We start from the raw sequence: 19,183 nt of genomic DNA, 5'->3' as shown, positions 1-19,183 counted from the left end.
ATGGCACTCGTATACCGTTGTTCTCTTGTTGATCTGATTGCTTCTATTGTTCTCATTTGTAAGTCGCTTTGGATAAAAGCGTCTGCTAAATGATTAAATGTAAATGAAGTGAGTGTTGGTTGCAAAAGCGCTGCAATGGGAAGTAGGCCGACCATGGTGAGCATTAATAGCTTGCCATAAGAGATACTCTTACACGTGAACTCATTCACACAGTAGCTCAGCTCAGTGCATCTCAGTTGGAATGTGTGGAATTGTTAGTTATGTAGATTGTTTGTGATGAGTGGAGTGATTAGTTATGATGTTGGTCGTTGGTTGTGTGTTGTGAAAATAAACATGTTGAGCTAAAAATGTGTTTCACTTTGCTCCAGCTCAAGACAGCAGTGGAGCTGAAAGAATAATTATTAGCTGGGCAGACTAGTGTTTGGTAGCATGAGGCACCAAAAACCATAGCCCATGGCAAATGTCAACTGTGGAGTCTGCGCTTAAAAACAGTCACATGAACAAGAGTTGGAAGTGTAAGCGCCAAATCAATGTACGTGCCTTAATGCAGTGCAGGAGCAGAGACAAGAAAAACCCTGCTTACTCTGCAGCCTAAATCAATATGGCATTAGGTGTAAAACAGCTTGCCATAGTAATTTACTCTAGATGTGAGCTCGCCCACTGATTTGTTCCACCTCAAAGCAACAGCAGCGCTGAAAGTGCAGCAGAGAAGTAGAGCGAGCGAGAGAGCGCGCGATAGGAAAACCCGTCTGCTCAACTCCACAACCTGAGCCATTATAGCATTAATGTTAAAACAGCTTGCCACTTAATGTTCCAGCTCAACTCAGCAGCAGAGCTGAAAGTAGTATTATATTACTCCGGCAGACCAACGCACTGTAGCATGAAGCGCCAAGACCAAGGTGCACAACAAAATATCTGCTGCAGGACTCCTCAGAGTCTGCATCTAAAACCAGTACACGAACAAGAGTTGGAAGCGTAAGCAGCAAGTCAAATGAACATTAAAAAAATAAATAAACCCTTTCCTTCCAACCTTTCCTTCGGTTTCAATTCTGAAAGACACTTGCGTCACAGCAGTTTACCAGAGTTGCCTGTGGAGGTAGAGATAAACTGCTTCTGTGAACGGAGCAGTACCAGGACCAGCAACAGCTTGGGGTGAGGACAGCGATACACTTGCATATGAGGAATGAGGTCCAGGGGCAGACTGACTTGCCATATCTTGAGGCTGATGTGATCCACCATAAGCAGGGCTTCCATGCAGGATAAAAGGAGTTGAGGACCCTGCCTTGGTGCCAGTTCTGCCCATAAAGGTAAAAGTAAACCGCTTCTGTGAACTAGATTTACTGGCAACACCTTGGCGTGAGGACAAGGATAAACCAGGATATGAGGATGGAGGCCCAGGGGCAGACTGACTTGTGGTACCCTGAGGCTGACGAGATCCACCATAAGCAGTGCTTCCATGCAGAGTGAAGGGGTTAGAGGATCCTGCCTGAGTGCCAGAGCTGCCCGTGTAGGAAGAGGGAAGCTGCTTCTGAGAACCCTGAACGGTAGTAGATGGACCAGCTTGGGTGCGCACAGAGAGAGAGAGAGAGAGAGAGACAGAGAGAGAGAGAGAGAGAGAGAGAGACAGAGAGACAGAGAGAGAGAGAGAGAGATATGGGGAAGACCCAGTGGCAAACTGCCTTGTGGTACCTTGAGACTGAACAGAACTGCTGTAAGAGCTGCTCACTCCCTGTGAGAGCAAACCAGTAGTGGCCCCAAACTGAGCCCCAGAGCTGCCGGGGGCAGAGCTATATTGCTTACGGGAACTCAAGGCACTGGTGGGATGACTTGAAGAGATTTGGGGGGAGGAAATAGGCTTGGAGTAGCCAAGAGCATATTGACTAGAGCCAGCTTGAGAATGTGGAAGCAATCCCCTGTAATATCTTCCTTCCTGAGATGTAAACTGACCAAAAGCTCCAATCTGAGACAGAACAAACCTGTGAAACTGCTCTATAGGTAGACCCGCTATTTGTGGTAGCTTGGGGTGCAGACATGGGGCGCTTACATATTTGGTAGGGGACGCAAGAGCATACCGACCCAGAGTCTTGAAAGATAAACTAACAGAGCTACTACCTCCCTGCACAGGGATAAAATGACTGGAAGTTGCTAACTGAGCGTCAGTCCTGCTCTGGGTGCTTGACATAGATCCACTAGGTGAACTCTGAACATTTTTGGACGGGCCAGAAACCCCCAGGGGGTAAATAATCAAGCTTGTTAGCCATCAGGAATCCTGAAGTATAAAGACTAGAGGCATCTTGAGACAAACCACTGTAACCAACTTCATGTTTAGATACAGGTTGACCTGAGCTTTCTGAAAGTAGTGCAGGGCTACTCTGAGAAGTAGAGGTGGCACCTGGAGCAGATGAACTGCTGTAAGAGACCTTCTTAGAAAAGAGAAGCAAAGAGGCTTCTGCCAGTTGAACCAAGGTTTCCTGGGAGCTGGACACATGCAAAGCATCACTGGTGGATTGGCCAGAAACACCAAGCTTGGCAGGATAGCTACTACTCTCCTAGGGTAGAGAAAAAAAAAAAAAAAAAAAAAAAAAAAAAAAAAAAAGGAAAAAGAAAACTTGTCCAGAACCACTTGCAGCATATTGGGTCTCCTAACTTAATCCACCAGCTACAAATGGAATGGTTGACCCAGAGGATGCCAAACTGCTTGAAGGCTGTTGATTCCAGGACAGAGGCAAGGAAGTGGAGACAGAGCTGCTTGGAGCAGTTTGGGCATGGGCTGTTGACTGAAATCTGCTTGAACCACCTTTGACAAAAGTAGATTCAGCTTAGATTTGCTTTTCAGGGGTTTGTTAGGGAATACACTTGAGCCCACTTCTTCAACAGGCAGAGTCCCAATCACAAGGATGTCTGACATAGAAGACTGGACTGCATGAGGTGAGAAAGCATCAGAAGACAGACCCCAACCAATGATGGACACTGGAATATACTCCACTTAGAATTAAACAGACTTTTGTACACAAGTCCCACTAAACATGCATTCCTTGAAATAAAACTGGGAAGGACACAAAAACTCACTTTTAAATCCATCAGCATTTCTCCAAATTAAGAATATTACTAGCAAGGGTAACCTATAAATTTTAAAAGACACATTAGCAAGCGTTTGCAGAGTCATTCAAACACAGATTGAATGAACAAACTCACCTTTTAAACCCTTGAGCCATGGCCCAAACCCCCACCCCCACAAACCCAATGTTCACATTCTCAAACCACCACACAGAATCAACAAATCCAAGCACACACACAACTGGAGGTAAGTGTATTTTATAGGCCTTCACCAGTCCAATTAGCACAAATTTCTAATTATATGAAATACTGTTCACCTGGGAAACTGGTCGTTAAAAGATAATTGATGCTTGTTTTGTGAAAGCTCTGATACCCTCTGCAGTTAAACATTTTAAAGCAGCTAAATAATCCCAGAACATTACTGTCACTGTGTAATGTCTGCATAAGATATCATCATACACCCACTTTATACAAAATATACCACATCATATTAAATAAAAATGTGTTAATTGAATAACGTGCTAATTATATTACTTATAATACTAATTTTGATATTAAAATAATTAGTTTGCAAATAATTATATCTTTTTGTACATATATAATTTTTGCAAAAATCCAGCATCGCGTTAGTTCAGGCAGGCCACGTTAGTCAAGCTTGCATTAGCCGACAGTCAGCTGTTCCTGACGTGTACCAATCAAGTGTTGACACCTATCACACGCGGTCTATTTAAATTCCCATTCTTCAGCGTGTCTTTCATCGCATTGCTACTTGCAATTAACTCCCTCCTCCAACCCCAACTCCACCAACTTACCCTTTAATCCGATCTAACTTTGTTTCTTTCTTTACAATCACTTCATTGGAAGCATTCTCTATCACGTTTCGTTTACAACTCATGTAATTGTGAATTGTAATTATGCATGCATATAATGGTTCTGTTCTGTACCCCAGGGGGGTTTGTTTTGCTGCTCTTCCCACTCTGTCCAAGCATGGCTGCATGGACAGGTGTGTGGAGTGTTGCCCAGAACATAACCATACCGCCAACACTAACTGTATGCAATATAATTGTCATAAATATTCTTGACGGAAGTGGTCCTGATTGAACTTTTACTTTGTTTGCTCAATACTTTCTTTTGCAAATATGTGGCACATATTTTATGGCAAATTAGGTGAAGATTAAAAACAATCATGTGCCTTTTCTTATTGTCTGAGCTAGCAAGTTACATGAACAAAGCTATGCAAAACTACACCATTTTCTGGTGAAATTAATATGTATCCTCTTGCACAAATTACATCAATATTGAAATTAATCAACACCAAACCATCAATAAGTATATGTCTTTACTATCAGCATGATTATTCATTTATACTACATCAAGGTTTATTTCATGAAGCAAGTGTTTACATAAATATTTTCAATATAGCGTTCATGCATTGACAACAACCACTTCAATATGAATTCACTTGATATCACACACTTTACCACTGTACATATTCATGGCACCAATATAAATTATAATAAACATATTGCTGACACAAACATAAATTACAATTTTTTATACAAAAACAGTACATAACTAACAATAAATCTATGCTCAGTGTTTTGTTTTTTTAATCCTTTGATTTGATAGGGCCACTGTGCTTTTCTATTCCTTTATAATGCATTCTATGAACATATGGGTTCTTTTCATACTTAAATGATAAATATGTACTTTTATATATAGTGTATTCATTATAATGATGAAAATTTAATAGAATACATAAAGCCATCATACGTTTAACTTGGCACTTCTAAAGTACAGAAATGGACTGCTTTGTGATGCATACTAATAGCTTAGTCAGTTGTTCTAAAATTTTGCCCAGCAAAGGGAAAAATTGGCTTTTTCCAGATTGTATAGCACTTGTTCAGAACACATTTTGACATACTGAGTTACACTCACACACAAAAATACTTTCACACTACGGTGTAGCAACAATATTCATACAATATTTGCTGTACTATTCAGCAACACTTACATAATAAATAAATACCAAGAGCAAAAATGAAACAACTTTGTATTACATTAATGTAGACTCAGTGTACTTGATTTGAGCAGAGAGAGTGAGTAACATCTAGAAGTGTAGCGGACAGATTTACGGCTTATTGAGAGACAAAGTGAATAAACGAGGAAGGAAGTAAGACTAATGTTTGGAGTCCCTGGGATAAAACTCAGCCACAGTGTTCTGAGGAATCCTTTTCAGCATCTCCTTGGGGAAGATTCTCAACAGCTGCCAGCCAATGTCCAGTGTTTCAAACACAGTTCGGTTCTCATATGCACCTGTGGCACAAAACATGTTAGGCTCATTCTGAAGTTAAATATAGAGCAGCCCATTTTGCTTTTCATGCAATCATATGCACAAGCTGAAAAAGTGTGGTAACCCCTGCAGGTACACATTTCAGCAAAGAATAAAACAAGAGACAGACAATCAGAATTAAAGCGTTAGTTCACCCAAAAATTAAAATTATGTCATTAATGACTTACCCTCATGTCGTTCCAGACCCAGAAGACCTCCGTTCGTCTTCGGAACACAGTTTAAGATATTTTAGATTTAGTCCGAGAGCTTTCTGACCCTCCATTAAAAATGTATGTACGGTATACTGTCCATGTCCAGAAAGGTAATAAAAACATCATCAAAGTAGTCCATGTGACATCAGAAGGTCAGTTAGAATTTGTTGAAGCATCGAAAATACATTTTGCTCCAAAAATAACAAAAATTACGACTTTATTCAGGATTGTCTCTTCCGGGTCTGTTGTGAACGCGACTGCTGTGACTGTTGACGTACGACGCTGCTGACGTATTCTCTGGTGCCCCAATACCAAAGAAAACCCGTCAGCAGCGGCTTCACTGCAGTGTTGTGAACGCGCTCACAACAGACCCGGAAGAGAAGAAAATGCTGAATAAAGTCGTAATTTTTGTTATTTTTTGGAGCAAAATGTAAATTCGATGCTTCAATAAATTCTAACCGGACCCTCTGATGTCACATGGACTACTTTAATGATGTTTTTATTACCTTTCTGGACATGGACAGTATACCGTACATACATTTTCAATGGAGGGACAGAAAGCTCTCGGACTAAATCTAAAATATCTTAAACTGTGTTCTGAAGATGAACAGAGGTCTTACGGGTTTGGAACGACATCAGGGTGAGTCATTAATGACATAATTTTCATTTTTGGCTGAACTAACCCTTTAACTGAAAGTTACAATTAAAACTATAATTAAACAAACTTTTAATTTATAATTATACAATATTTTTTATTTGTATTTTTTTCACTGATATTACATTCAGCACCTTGAGAAAGTATTTGTTTCATGTTTGGTGAGAATAACGATGTTAATGTGTTAAAGGATTAGTTCACTGTCAAATTAACATTTTCTGATAATTTACTCACCTCCATGTCATCCAAGATGTTTACGTCTTTCTTTCTTCAGTCGAAAAGAAATTAAGGTTTTTGATGAAAACATTTCAGGATTATTTTCCTTTTAATGGACTTCAATGGCTACCAAACGGTTAAAGGTCAAAATTACAGTTTCAATGCAGCTTCGAAGGGCTCTACACAATACCGGGCAAGGAATAAGGGTCTTATCTAGTGAAACGATCGGCCATTTTCTAAAAAAAAATTAAATAAATAAATTGTATATGCTTTATAAACAGAAATGCTTGCCTTGCACTGCTGTGATGCGAGTCTATGACTTCACGTATTACGTAATTACGTTTAAAAGGTCAGGCTTAACGTAGGCGAAAGTACCGACTCAGTGTTTACAAATGTGGAGAAGGAGGACCGTTCAAAAGTTGTTGTATGTTCAATGACACATGCAAATTTTTTTTTAAATGCATTTCGAGGCTTTTGGATAACATCCTGATCCACCGCTTAGCATAAGCTTCTTCTGGCCGGAGGCCTCAGCCTCAGCGCACTGAAGAGGAAACATGTAACTAGAGGGTGTCTGCCCACTGACTGGCCACGAGAGGGGCGCGGTAGGCCGCAATGGCCACCATGTAGACCTTCAGTGGATCAACCCTGCGGAGAAACGGACCTGCAGGAACTCCAAAACTGTACCAACCGGGCAGTTAACTGGGCCGAGCTGGCCGTCTCTGCACCAGGAGGTGAAAAGTTTCCACCTCAAGGCATACAGTTTCTCATGGAGGGAGCTCTGGATTGGAGGATGGTCACAGCAACCTCGGTTGAGAGACTGGAAACTACGAGCTGTGCCCCCTCATAGGCCACACCCATAACCTCTAACTCCGAGCGGGGGCGTACACTCCGCCTGTGAGAGGAGGGCCCTCTTGATGGGAATCTCCCCTGGAGAGCTGTCTAGGAGGGCAATCAAGTCCTATTAACAGCAGAAGGACCCCGTCCCGGCGCACTCTCTCCAGAACTCCCGGGAGCAGAGCAATGGAGCTGGATGAGTCAGAGAGAGAACCAGAGAGGAAAGTGTGATGTCTATTGTCTATGTCGCAAACAGGTCCACCTGAGTCTGGCCAAAAATTCTCCATATCTGCTTCACCACCTCGGGGTGAAACATCCATTCCCCGGGCCTCAGCCCCTGCCTCAACAAGATGTCTGCTCCCATATTCAGATGCCCAGGAGTTTGCCCTGGGACCACACTAGGATCTGGCATGCTAGTTTGTACAAACGGTGTGAGCGCAGACCCCCTTGGTGGTTGATGTAAGAGACCATCGCTGTGTTGTCGGTACGCACCAACACATGGTGACCTCTTAGGTCTGGGAGAAAGTGTTGTAGTGCCTGAAGCACAGCCATCATCTCCAGGCAGTTTATATGCCATGTCAGATGGCGACCACTCCACAGACCGTGGGCAGGGTGGCCACTCATGACCGCACCCCAGCCGGTGAGGGACCAGTATGTCGCTAGTGTTACGCGGCGACAAGGAGCTCCCAGCACCGGGCCCTGAGACAAGAACCAAGGCTTTCTCCACATGTCCAAGGCACGTAGGCATCGCCGCGTGACCTTGATCATGCGAAGTGGGTTTCCCCTCGGGGAGAACCCCTTGGTCTTGAGCCACCACTGTAGGGGTCTCATGTGCAAAGAGGTATCACGTTAGATGCAGCTGCCATCAGACCCAGCAATCTCTGAAACTGCTTGACAGTGAGTGACAGGCCTTCTCTGACACTTGTGACTGTGGTAAGGATCGACTTTATCCGAGCAGGAGACATATGTGCCTGCATCGTGGTCAAATCCCACACCACGTCCAGATAAGTGGTTCTCTGTACTGGAGAAAGCACACTTTTCTTGGCATTAAATCTTAACTCCAGCTCTTTTGTGTGAGCGAGAATGACACCTTGATGCCGAACCACCATCCGCTCTGATTGAGCTAATATTGATTGAGCTCTGATTGAGCTAATGAGTCGTGAAAGTGTGGGGTGAGAGTGCAAGGCCAAAGGAAGAACCGGTATTGGTAGGCTTTTGCCCCCAAAAGCAAACCTCAGGAACTTCCTAGAACGGTGAAGTACCAGCTGTAGGACCCGGACTCTACAACGCGAGGAGGGACCACCTCGATGGCCTCCATCCTCAGACAGTGTCTACTTCTGTTCCATTACCAGAGCCTGCTCAGGGCCCACCAGGGTGGGAAAGGCCCCATTGAATTCAGGTGGAGGAGAACCAAACTGGATTCTGTGGCTTCTCACTACAGTGTGCAGGACCCATTGAGACACGTTTTGCAGTAGTTTTCACACTGCCAAATAGTCTACTAAGGGAATCAGCCTCTCGAGACTGATCTCTGGTGTCATCAGAGCAGTTAGCTCGGTGCCCTGAAGCGACGCACCGGCAGGAGACGGCCGAACTAGTTGCTCTGGAAACCTCTGTGGAGGTCGCAAGCCTCTTAGCACCACTATGTTTCCGGGCTGTAACTGAGAGAAGCGCTCGCTGGAGACCGCTGTGCCCTGGAACACCGGAAGGGCTGGCAGATCGATCTCCTGAGGGCACTGAGGAGAGACGGACACCATGTAATGCGGTGTACACCTCTCTTCCCCAGAGGGGCCTGCCCTCCGAGGTCCTGAGCCACAGCATCAGGACTCTCAAATTGAAGTCTCCTATTAAAAACGACGGTCCTCAGACCAACATTGTCTGCTAGAAAGACTAGACCAGAGCCTGCTCGGGGCAGGACCCAATGTAGCACACATGGCAGGGGCTCCCACACCGCCTCGTGACCTCCTAAGGGAACTAGTCCATGAGACTGGCCTCTGGTGCGCCTATAGCAGCTAGCTCGGTGCCCTGAAGCAGTGGACTGGCAGGGGTCACCGTACTAGCTGCTCTAGAGACCTCCGTAGAGGTAGCGAGCCTCTTAGTACTGCTACATTTCCAGGCAGTAACTGAGAGAAGCACTCGCCAGAGACCGCTGCGCCCGGGAACACCGGCAGGGTTGGCAGATCGATCTCCTGAGGGCACTGAGGAGAGATGGACACCATGTAATACGGTGTACAACGCTCTTCCCCAGAGGGAACTGGCCCTCAAAAAGTCATAGGCCTTAGGCGTCAGGACATTTATGACGAAGACTATCCAGTGAGAATGACAGTCTGCATGACCGCCTTCCACTAGAAGCCTTCGGCCTGGGAGTGCCACTTTGACTGTAGAGTCTGCGGAGTATGAGAAGTGTCACCCCCAGCACGAGGGGCTGGAACACAGTAGGGTTGTAACTGCTTCCTAGGACTGCAGCCCTTGCTGACCGCCTCAACCTCCTCAGAGGAAGAGAGGTAAACACGTGTTCTCACTCGAGAAATTTTATCCCAAGAGCCCCTGTATATCTAACTTCTCATAGTCAGATAATTAATTTTATTCCTCAGAATAAATGTAGTCAAACATCTGTAGAAAGATTCACATCAAAAAACGAAATTTTGTAATATACGCGTTGCCTCGGTAGTGCGTGAGGCACTCAGTCACACAAACAACATCAATCTCCTCAGAGAAAGATGGCCGCTGCAGCAAGCTCTCACTCAGGGGGGGAAAAAAAACCACTGCGCGGGCTTCCAAGCCTTGAGAACGAGCTCTAGATCTAGGGAACATGGGTGGAGATAGGAAGAGCCATCTCCAACCCGTCTGGCAGATCATGTGCGATCCCCGCGATCTCGGTCGCCGCCATGCCTCAGCATCAGCAGGACCGCGATCGCAAGATCACACACACGGACACACCCCTCAGAGAGTGCCCGGCAAGAGCGGAGCGCTTAACAGTGGTAAAAGCACAATCAGCCCCCTGAGAGCAGACTGCGCGAGCTCCACTCCCCATTAATGCTGCTCATTATAATATCAGGCATAATATGCTTGTGCAACTGGTGCTTGTGCAACTGGCGAGCTTATCGACGCCCTCCACATCAATCTCCTCAGAGAAAGACAGGCAGAGAGTCGCGCCCTCTCACCGGGGGGGGAAAGTACTGCAACGCGGGCTTCCGAAACCCCGAGAGTGGGCAGGGGATCTGGTGGTTAAGGAAGAAGATAGGGACTTGCCCGTCTACATTCCTTCCACCAGATTCGAAAGCGAAACCCGCAAGCACAACCACCGCTCCGCCCCGGCGAAAGCAGGGCTGGCACCGCGAGAAACGCCTGTGAAGGCTCCCTCCTCAAACAAAGCCTTCTGAGAGTGAATCAAAGCAGTAACAAATGCTCGCATCGCAGCCGTCAACTCCCTCAAGAGCTGATTCTGCGTGCTTCACTCTCAAGCAGACAACACACAAACTGCTTGTGTCCCTACCCCAATATCTTTTTCTTTGGGGGCAGGGAAAACACACAGCCTGAACGCTGCCTGTTCTCGCCCGAAACTTCTTTTGACTGAAGCTTTGAATAATGGAGCTTATCAGTGGACAAACAACACTAAATAAGACTCACAAACAGATAGCGACTGACACACACACAGAGCGCTTGCTAAAAGACAGAAGGCTAAATGCCGGCTTTGCCACACGTGCTTTTAAGCTTCCTGGTCTCTGACGTCACCCGCCTATGACGTCTTGCCTATCCATTGGACTGATTACACACATGATACAGGGCCGGTCATGCTGAAGGGCGTTCCCAAAGCGTCCTCCGATGCAGCTCGAGTTCCTGAAGAGGAACCATAATTTCTTTTCGACTGAAGAAAGACATCTTGGATGACATGGGGGTGAGTAAATTATCAGGAAATTTTAATTTGAAAGTGAACTAATCCTTTACGTGTTAAGTGGGGAATGAGAGTTTTTTTTTTATTTTTATCATTCCACAGGTGCTCTCCTGTTGTTACTTACCCTGGGAAATAAAATTCTTCTCAAATTTCTGTAAGAACTCCAAGTACAACAAGTCATCTGATGTCAGTGCTTCTTCCCCAACCACGGCCTTCATTGCCTGCACATCTTTCCCGATGGCATAACAAGCATACTGCAAAAGATGAGAAGCTATTTAAATCTCCATACACAACATCCTCAAATTGTAACAATATTAAAGGGGTCATCAGATGCCCATTTTCCACAAGTTGATATGATTCTTCAGGGTATTAATGAAAAGTCTATAACATACTTTGGTTAAAATTTCTTAATATAGTGTAAAAAACACCCTTTTTACCTTGTCAAAAACAGCTCTGCAGAAATCAATCCGTTTTTTGCATGTTGCTTTAAATGCTAATGAGCTCTGCTGACCCCGCCCCTCTCTTCTGTGGGGTGACGAACCATGCTCTGAGAGACGGTTTACTTTAGCCACATTTAGCCATGAAACTTGCTAACTAGCACATTGTTAGGAACAGCGATTGCATAGATTCATAAAAAAACCTTATACTCACTTCTGCTGTAAGTGAAGTTGGATCACGAATGATTAGCGCTAACATAAAGGCATTTAGGTAGATTGGGGGCGCATTCCCTTCACAAACAAAAGTAATCAGCGGCTCAGGTGTCGGGAGAAAATTACGACTGCTATGTTCATTATTACATTCAACAACACCTCAATCGCTATGGGATTAAATAAAAACCACTGGGTGGATTTTTATCATTATAGGGTAGATGTGTACACACACTGCAAACATACATTTATGTCCAAACAACATATAAAAGTGAATTTAGCATCTGATGACTCCTTTAAAACTATATAATAATTTGATCAAATAAATGCAGCCTTAATGAGCATAAGGGACTTCTTTCAAAAACACTTTTGATTAATATGAATATGAAAATATTTTAAGTTTATACTTACCAGCTGATTAGAGACATCTGAGTGGTCTCTGCGTGTCATTCCTTCGCCAATGGCTGACTTCATCAATCGAGACAAAGAAGGTAGTACATTGATGGGAGGATAGATCTGCACAGAAATATCAACAATTACTACAAAACAGCACATGAGATTCAATCATACTATATTAACTAGTGTTCAGACTGTAAGCTTGTTTCTATGTTTACCTGTCTGTTATGAAGCTGCCTGTCCACATAAATTTGACCCTCAGTGATGTAGCCAGTTAAATCAGGAATAGGATGGGTAATATCTGTGTTCAGGTGATGAAAATAAGTAAGTTAACCATTTATGATGGTTAAAGGATTAAAACAAGAGTAGGTAGGAGTAGGTTTGCTAACCATCGTTGGGCCATAGTGAGGATTGGATAGGGGAGGTGATGGAGCCATTGCGTCCCTCCACACGTCCAGCCCTCTCATATATTGTTGCCAGATCAGTGTACATGTAACCTGGGAAACCACGTCGACCTGGAACCTCTTCTCTAGCTGCTGAGACCTTCAAGATGACAGGGTTTAATGCATAGGTATATGTAGCATGTTTAACATTGATGCTAATGGCTGTCGGTATAAATTTACACATCGTACCTCTCGTAAAGCATCAGCATAAGAGCTCATGTCTGTCAATATGACCAGCACGTGTTTCTCACACTGGTAAGCCAGAAACTCAGCTGAGGTAAGTGCAAGGCGAGGGGTGATGATGCGTTCAATCCTGCATCAGGAAATCAAACATTGTGGTCCAAGTCATATCAAAATACTTTTAAAAAGTCATATTTCTGAGTCATTATTTACTCACATTCATGTCCTTCCAAACCTGCATGACCTTCTGAAAGTGAAGTGATGTGGCCAAGTATGGTGACCACACTTGAATTGGCCACACTTAAAATCTGTGCTCTGCATTTAACCCATCCAAGTGCACACACAAAGTAGTGAACACACACACTGTAAACACACACCCGGAGCAGTGGGCAGCCATATTGCTGCGGCGCCCGGGGAGCAGTTGGGGGTTTGGTGCCTTGCTCAAGGGTCTCACCTCAGTCGTGGTATTGAGAGTGGAAGAGATCGCTGGTTATTCACTCCCCCCACCGACCAGACCAGAGATTTGAACCCGCAAACTTTGGGTAATTGACTTTCTAACCATTAGGCCACGACTGCCCCCAGTGCTGCTCTACTGGTTGCTCTTCTGTAACTCATTTGATTTTGGAATCATTTAGAGTTTTATGGATGTTTTTATGGTGCTTTTGTGCATATTTGAAACTAGGGATGTTCATATTAACCAGCTGTTAACCGAAAGTTAAAAAAAAATTACCAATTAATACTATCAGTTTAAATAGTTTTAAAGGTATTTTGAAAAAAATAATTTGATGATGTGTGAATCCAGGTTCTGTTGTTGCTCTGTTTTTCTGTATGTTGCTGTTTGCACATAAACCCGTGAATTTTTTTGTTGTTGTATTTTTACAGGTCACAGACACGCATCCATTCTATTTTTATTTAAGAATAATTTAATATTCTAATCTTATATTAGTTAACGTTTAATGTTCAGAATCAACGGTTGTCAGTCGGGAAAATTAACCAAAATGACCATCCCTATTTGAAACCCAAAAGGCTATTTATGAGTTTAGAATGACATGATGGTGAATAAATGATAACATTATTTCATTTTTCGGTGAACTATCCCTTCACTTTGAAGAATATTTTAGAAGATACTGACGTGGGATCATTGGCCAAATTTAAAAAGAGGCACACGTTGTCCATGGACCCGTTCTCTTCAAAATCAGACTTAAAAAATCTTGCAGTCTCCATGTTGACCTGAAGATACAAGTAAAATCATGAAGATATCCAACTGGTATGGATGTAGATTGCAAACTTTTTAATCAGAAGTGCTCCTTACCCCCATGGCAGCAAACACAATGGCAAAGTTCTCCTCACTGTAATCCATCACATCTTTGGACTTCTTCACCAATCCTGCCTGACGACAGATCTGTGCAGCAATCTGAAAAACACACATTACAATGAGAAAAAAATAGGCTCAAGGTTCAACTCAGGGGTGTAGATTATGCGGGGGTGTGTAAAATGAGTGTGGTGAACTGAAGAGAAGCACCACCAACATGGAGCTGGGAATCTAAAGGGTCTGTAGTGATTCTGGATGAAGGTATGGTCTTCGATCTCTTGTCAGGTGTTCTCTAACCTCATCAGGCATTATAGGAGAAAATTTAGAGCTTTTAAACTGGCAAATGGAGGTTTCAAGAAGTATTGAATAAAAGGGTGCCATTAATTGTGGCCAATGTGTATTACAGAAAACCATTTATTTCTTATTGATATTTCCCCCCATTTTAAATTCTTATTGTCCAATGAAAGGTTAGATTTTTGTGAATTTTTTAAATAAAAGATCAAAAGGATTAACAATGCAGATTAATTTTCACAGCCTTCTTTGATCATATTTACCAAGGGTGCCGATATTTTTGGCCATGACTGTGTATATATATATATATATATATGTGTATATATATATATATATATACATATATATATATATATATATATATATATATATAAATAAAAAAAAAAAACTGACGGGTCTTACCTCATTGTGGGGTAGACCAGCTGCAGAGAAAATGGGAATTTTTTGGCCTCTTGCAATGCTGTTCATGCCATCAATGGCAGAGATGCCTGTCTGGATCATTTCCTCAGGATAAATACGACACTGAGGATTAATCGGCTGACCTACAGGAAGCAGGAGGAAATGTGATGATACACATATCATCAATACTCAAAAATGCCACTGATGACAATTTGTGAGCATTATAATTAATGTGGCTTCATTGAAATGTACCCATAATGTCTAAGTAGTCCTCCGCTAGCACTGCAGGCCCTCGATCAATCGGCTTTCCTGACCCATTGAAGACCCGACCTGTAATACACTTCTAGTGTTAGCAAATACACATGATAAAAAACATCAGATGGCTTCAGAACGTCTTCTTTTTTTATTCTTACCCAGCATATCCTCAGACACAGGTGTACGCAAAATGTCCCCTGTGAATTCACATGCGGTTTTTTGGGCATCAATACCAGACGTTCCCTCAAAAACCTACCAAGGAAAAAATGAGGGATGCTACTGATCAAATGTCCACAATGGAGGGAAAAAACATAGGTGTTTCAGTAGGTCTTATTCCCTGACCTGAACCACAGCTTTGGAGCCTATGACCTCCAGCACTTGTCCGCTCCTCCTGGTGCCATCAGGAAGAGTCAAATGAACAATCTCAGCAAACCTGGGGAACTGAACAAGATATACAAATGCTACTGAGCAACTGGTTAATGTCACATCAAGAACTTCAGAGTAATCCAGTACTTCCAAACAAATTAGATGATTGCCTTGGCTTCTGGATACATGATTATAAAGACAATAATGAACTTGAACAATGAACATGAATCTTAGTCATGGTAAATCAGTACGGCTGTAACTAGATGAGTTATTGAGTAGAAGTGGGCAGGTTGTCATTACCATTTATATGAAAATATTTTATATTGTAACGTTTTATATTTTTATATTTAATACTGAATAATTAAGCAGAGAGTTGTGGCGCCAGACTCAGATGCATTATGTTTCTAAAACACAATACAAATCAAATCAGATGTATAACAACAGTAATATATAATATAGAAATCTAATACCTTCACTTGATCCAAAATCACCAGGGGTCCATTAACACCAGCAACAGTTTTATATGCTGCGCACACAATAAACATCAATGTCACCAAGAGTTTTTTTTAGTCTAAATCAAATTACAAACACAACCAAGTTGCACAAATTCTACAAAGTTTTTCTTCTTTTAATTACATGAACAAAGATCAGTAAGCACTGCATTGAGAAAAATAAATAAGGAAAAAAACAGCACATATCACCTGATAAAATATGACATTATGTTATGGTCAAAATGTCTTTAAAAAGAAAAATAAAGAAAAAGAATGAGAATGTCATTTATATGGTATAAAAACATAAACCCATATAGAAATATAGAAATAAATAACAGACTAAGATGCTCATAATCAGAAAATAAAAAAGTCATGATGCCTTATAAATGTTATTTCTAAAATTGTTTTTATTGTTTGTTTGTTAAAAAGACTCCATATTTGAGAATTAATCAGTTTAAATTTCAAATTTGTTAAAGCTCCTTGAATGTTGTGATGTCATCAGCGCATCTGATGATGCTGCCATCTATGGCAAGCCAATTTAACATTATTCCTTATAACTAACTAATATGTAATTTTATGTTAATACTTTTTTTATTTCTAGTAATAATAATAATAATAAAATCAATTAATAACAAGGATTCTACTTAATTTCATAAGCAACTATTCATTAGATACTATTACCAAAGACTGTAGATATTTAAAGACAGTGCACTCATATTACTTATGAATGAAAGTGCAATGCTCAATATGGTGGAACAGTCCCACCTTCTAAATAAAACCGCCAATCGCTAATTGGTAAAGTCATCATGTCACTGCAGCTGCAGATGCTACAGAAACAGTAAGTGTGAGTGTTATAAGCTTTTTTAACAATAATTAAACAATTAAGACAGTTGTTGTCAAATTTCCTTGGTGATTTCAAATATGAAATTTAATTGTAAGATTGGTGAACATATTTGGAGAATTTGTTTCCCATTCAAAGAGATGTACTTGAATGACTGAAATAGTTGCACAGCTAGTGAAATGTATTGCCTTAAAGGGACTTTGTTTATACTTATTTTAATAAGCACTATTATATTTCAGTTTTACTAGTAACTTCTTATTAAATACTAGTATGTAATTCTTTCCTGCCTTCCAGTAGTAAAATATATCTATTCCATCGTTACTGCTAAAAAATGTATTTTTGTCATTAAATTCTCTGTGGTTCAGATATTGACTATTCACTTAAACTAGTATTCCAATTGTTTTTGGCACATATAAGTAACATCTTTTTAAATAGGTACTAGTATTTCTATGTTACTTTATATGAAATATTAAGTAATGAAAATGACTAATAACATAAATATATATACTAGTTAAAGGACTAGTCTAAATGTTAAAACGGCTTGCCATGACGACATGCATAAACTTAAAACCTGCATCATATTGATTTTTTAATGTCATAAGTGTTGAAAACCCAACCAATCATTAAACTGATTTTTAAGATCACGCAATTAACAGTTAGACGTAAACAATATGCATTTGCAAGGAAAATATCCTCTAATTAGCAAGCTGTCCATAGATCCACCTAAACGCATATATATATGGATCACAGACATACAATACCAGATATGCTAAAAATCAGTCTTCAGCTTAAAATAACCTGACGAGGATGATTAGCAGATGCAGTGTAATATACAGCATGTCATTCATTCGCTGCGACATACACACATCATTTGATCGTCACGGTGGTGGGTTTGTGTTTGTAGGGGCCCTTCATAGTCACCACTGATCACTCACTTAATCTCGGCTGAGAAATGTAGTCACGAGTCACGGCGAGGACATTTTCTCGAACGGCGACGTGTTTGCTCCCGGTAACAGCGGATGATATTTCGCTCACAGCTCCGCTTACCATTCCTCTAAGAGCCTTCATGATGACTATACTAGTACACAAAAATCACTACTGTAAGCTAAGCGTGAAAAACACGGCTGCACATGCGCAATAGTGCTTACACGTTTCTCCCCCCTCCCTTTTCAAAATCTTCAAAATCGACGCACTGAAACGCTGACGCCTTCTAGAGGTGTCTGTGTGGTTCTTCTTCTTCTTCTGTTTAATGTTCAACGGCAGTTGGAATACAGCGTAATCGGTGCATTACTGCCACCATCTGCTCCGGAGTGTGGATCAGATAATAGGTTTACAGACTTATTCACCAAATTCCCTCCTTCCCTCCAAGCATACAAATCCACACACTTTAACCTTGTTCTACTATATAATAATAATAATACTAATAATAATTTTGACCTTCCTCAATACTCCTATAACTCGTCAAACCTCACACAATCCAGCATCATGTTTTCTTATCAACTTGAGTGTTTAAGTCTGTGTTTGACACGACACCCTGTGACAGTATAAAATGCTATAGGCTATATTCCATATTATTAGAATAACAACGTGACTATAGTGTGAGCTGAACTGAAAATTCAGAAAAATGAATTCCTTCCACTGAATAGACTTCCATTCATATTTTAAAACAAAAATATTGACATTTAAAAATTGTTGTCTTTGTTATTTGTCAGCAGCTGACTTCCTTAAAGAAGCTATGTGGAGGTTTTTACTTAAAAAAATCTTTAAGATAGAGTTTTCATTTGTACATGTATGAGCCAACCATGATGTAAAAAAAGAATGACACCTCGACTGTCCACCACGGTGGAGGAGTCGGGCCCGAATTGGCGCGAAAATTCACAAAATGTGACGTCATGCGCGTTCTCGTCTACTTGGGCTTACAACCGTACGGCACGCCAGCCATTATAGTAAGCGGCAATAGTGTTTTCAGATGGACTCTGTGGATGGAAAGAAGCGACCAGATAACGGCAGCACAATTCAGACACCCACGGACACTCCTCGTAAGTAAAAAAAAAAAAAAAAAAAAAATATGTATCTAGTGTGGCAAAAAGAGAGAGCGTGCGCACTGAGAACGAGCATGAGACTGGCTGCAGTTCCTCTAACGGCCACTGGTGTCAGTAACGGTTAGAAATTTCAGAACCTACGCAATGCTCCTTTAAAACAGTTTATTGCAAATTCAACTTACAAATTCAACTTTTCAGTACATCTAAAGACCTAAAATTGTTGAAGAAAACAACTATTATTCTTTCATGGGCAAAAAAAAAAAAAAAAAAAAAAAGATAATAATGATAAAAAAAAATAATCGAATGCATTTCAGTAATATCT

The 19,183-nt window shown here is 41.5% G+C and overlaps 2 protein-coding genes across 2 annotated transcripts; both read right to left on the bottom strand.

Annotated features, from left to right (window-relative positions):
• Positions 1–396: 396 nt before the first annotated feature.
• On the bottom strand, positions 397–2,323 carry LOC122146334 (mucin-19-like). Its single transcript, XM_042764553.1, has 3 exons — positions 2,319–2,323; positions 1,690–1,880; positions 397–1,560 (listed from the first exon to the last, which is right to left on the bottom strand). Exons 1-3 carry the CDS (start codon positions 2,321–2,323, stop codon positions 1,076–1,078), a joined length of 681 nt encoding a protein of 226 aa, XP_042620487.1. The 3' UTR covers positions 397–1,075.
• A 2,056-nt stretch (positions 2,324–4,379) lies between these two features.
• On the bottom strand, positions 4,380–17,952 carry LOC109080226 (V-type proton ATPase subunit B, brain isoform-like). Its single transcript, XM_042764873.1, has 14 exons — positions 17,755–17,952; positions 15,958–16,013; positions 15,464–15,562; positions 15,280–15,373; positions 15,119–15,196; positions 14,870–15,009; positions 14,177–14,278; positions 13,997–14,094; positions 12,874–12,997; positions 12,631–12,784; positions 12,460–12,542; positions 12,257–12,361; positions 11,323–11,452; positions 4,380–5,373 (listed from the first exon to the last, which is right to left on the bottom strand). The coding sequence occupies exons 1-14, from the start codon at positions 17,885–17,887 to the stop codon at positions 5,237–5,239; spliced, it is 1,533 nt and encodes a 510-aa protein (XP_042620807.1). The 5' UTR covers positions 17,888–17,952; the 3' UTR covers positions 4,380–5,236.
• Between the last annotated feature and the right edge of the window lie 1,231 nt (positions 17,953–19,183).

Source organism: Cyprinus carpio, chromosome A10 (genome assembly GCF_018340385.1).
Source record: "Cyprinus carpio isolate SPL01 chromosome A10, ASM1834038v1, whole genome shotgun sequence".
NCBI lineage: Eukaryota > Metazoa > Chordata > Actinopteri > Cypriniformes > Cyprinidae > Cyprinus > Cyprinus carpio.
The sequence above is the reverse complement of the archived record's forward strand: the minus strand, read 5'-3'. Positions and strand labels throughout refer to the sequence as shown.

Excerpts from the sequence above, each read along its gene's own strand:
- LOC122146334 (XM_042764553.1), bottom strand. Across the intron at positions 1,561-1,689 it reads CAGTTCTGTTCAGTCTCAAG|CTGGTCCATCTACTACCGTT; the intron begins GTACCACAAGGC and ends TGCGCACCCAAG.
- LOC109080226 (XM_042764873.1), bottom strand. The coding sequence starts at position 17,887 with ATGAAGGCTCTTAGAGGAATGGTAAGCGGAGCTGTGAGCGAAATATCA. Across the intron at positions 15,374-15,463 it reads GCTCCAAAGCTGTGGTTCAG|GTTTTTGAGGGAACGTCTGG; the intron begins GTCAGGGAATAA and ends TTTCCTTGGTAG. Across the intron at positions 12,543-12,630 it reads CTCACTATGGCCCAACGATG|ATATTACCCATCCTATTCCT; the intron begins GTTAGCAAACCT and ends ACCTGAACACAG.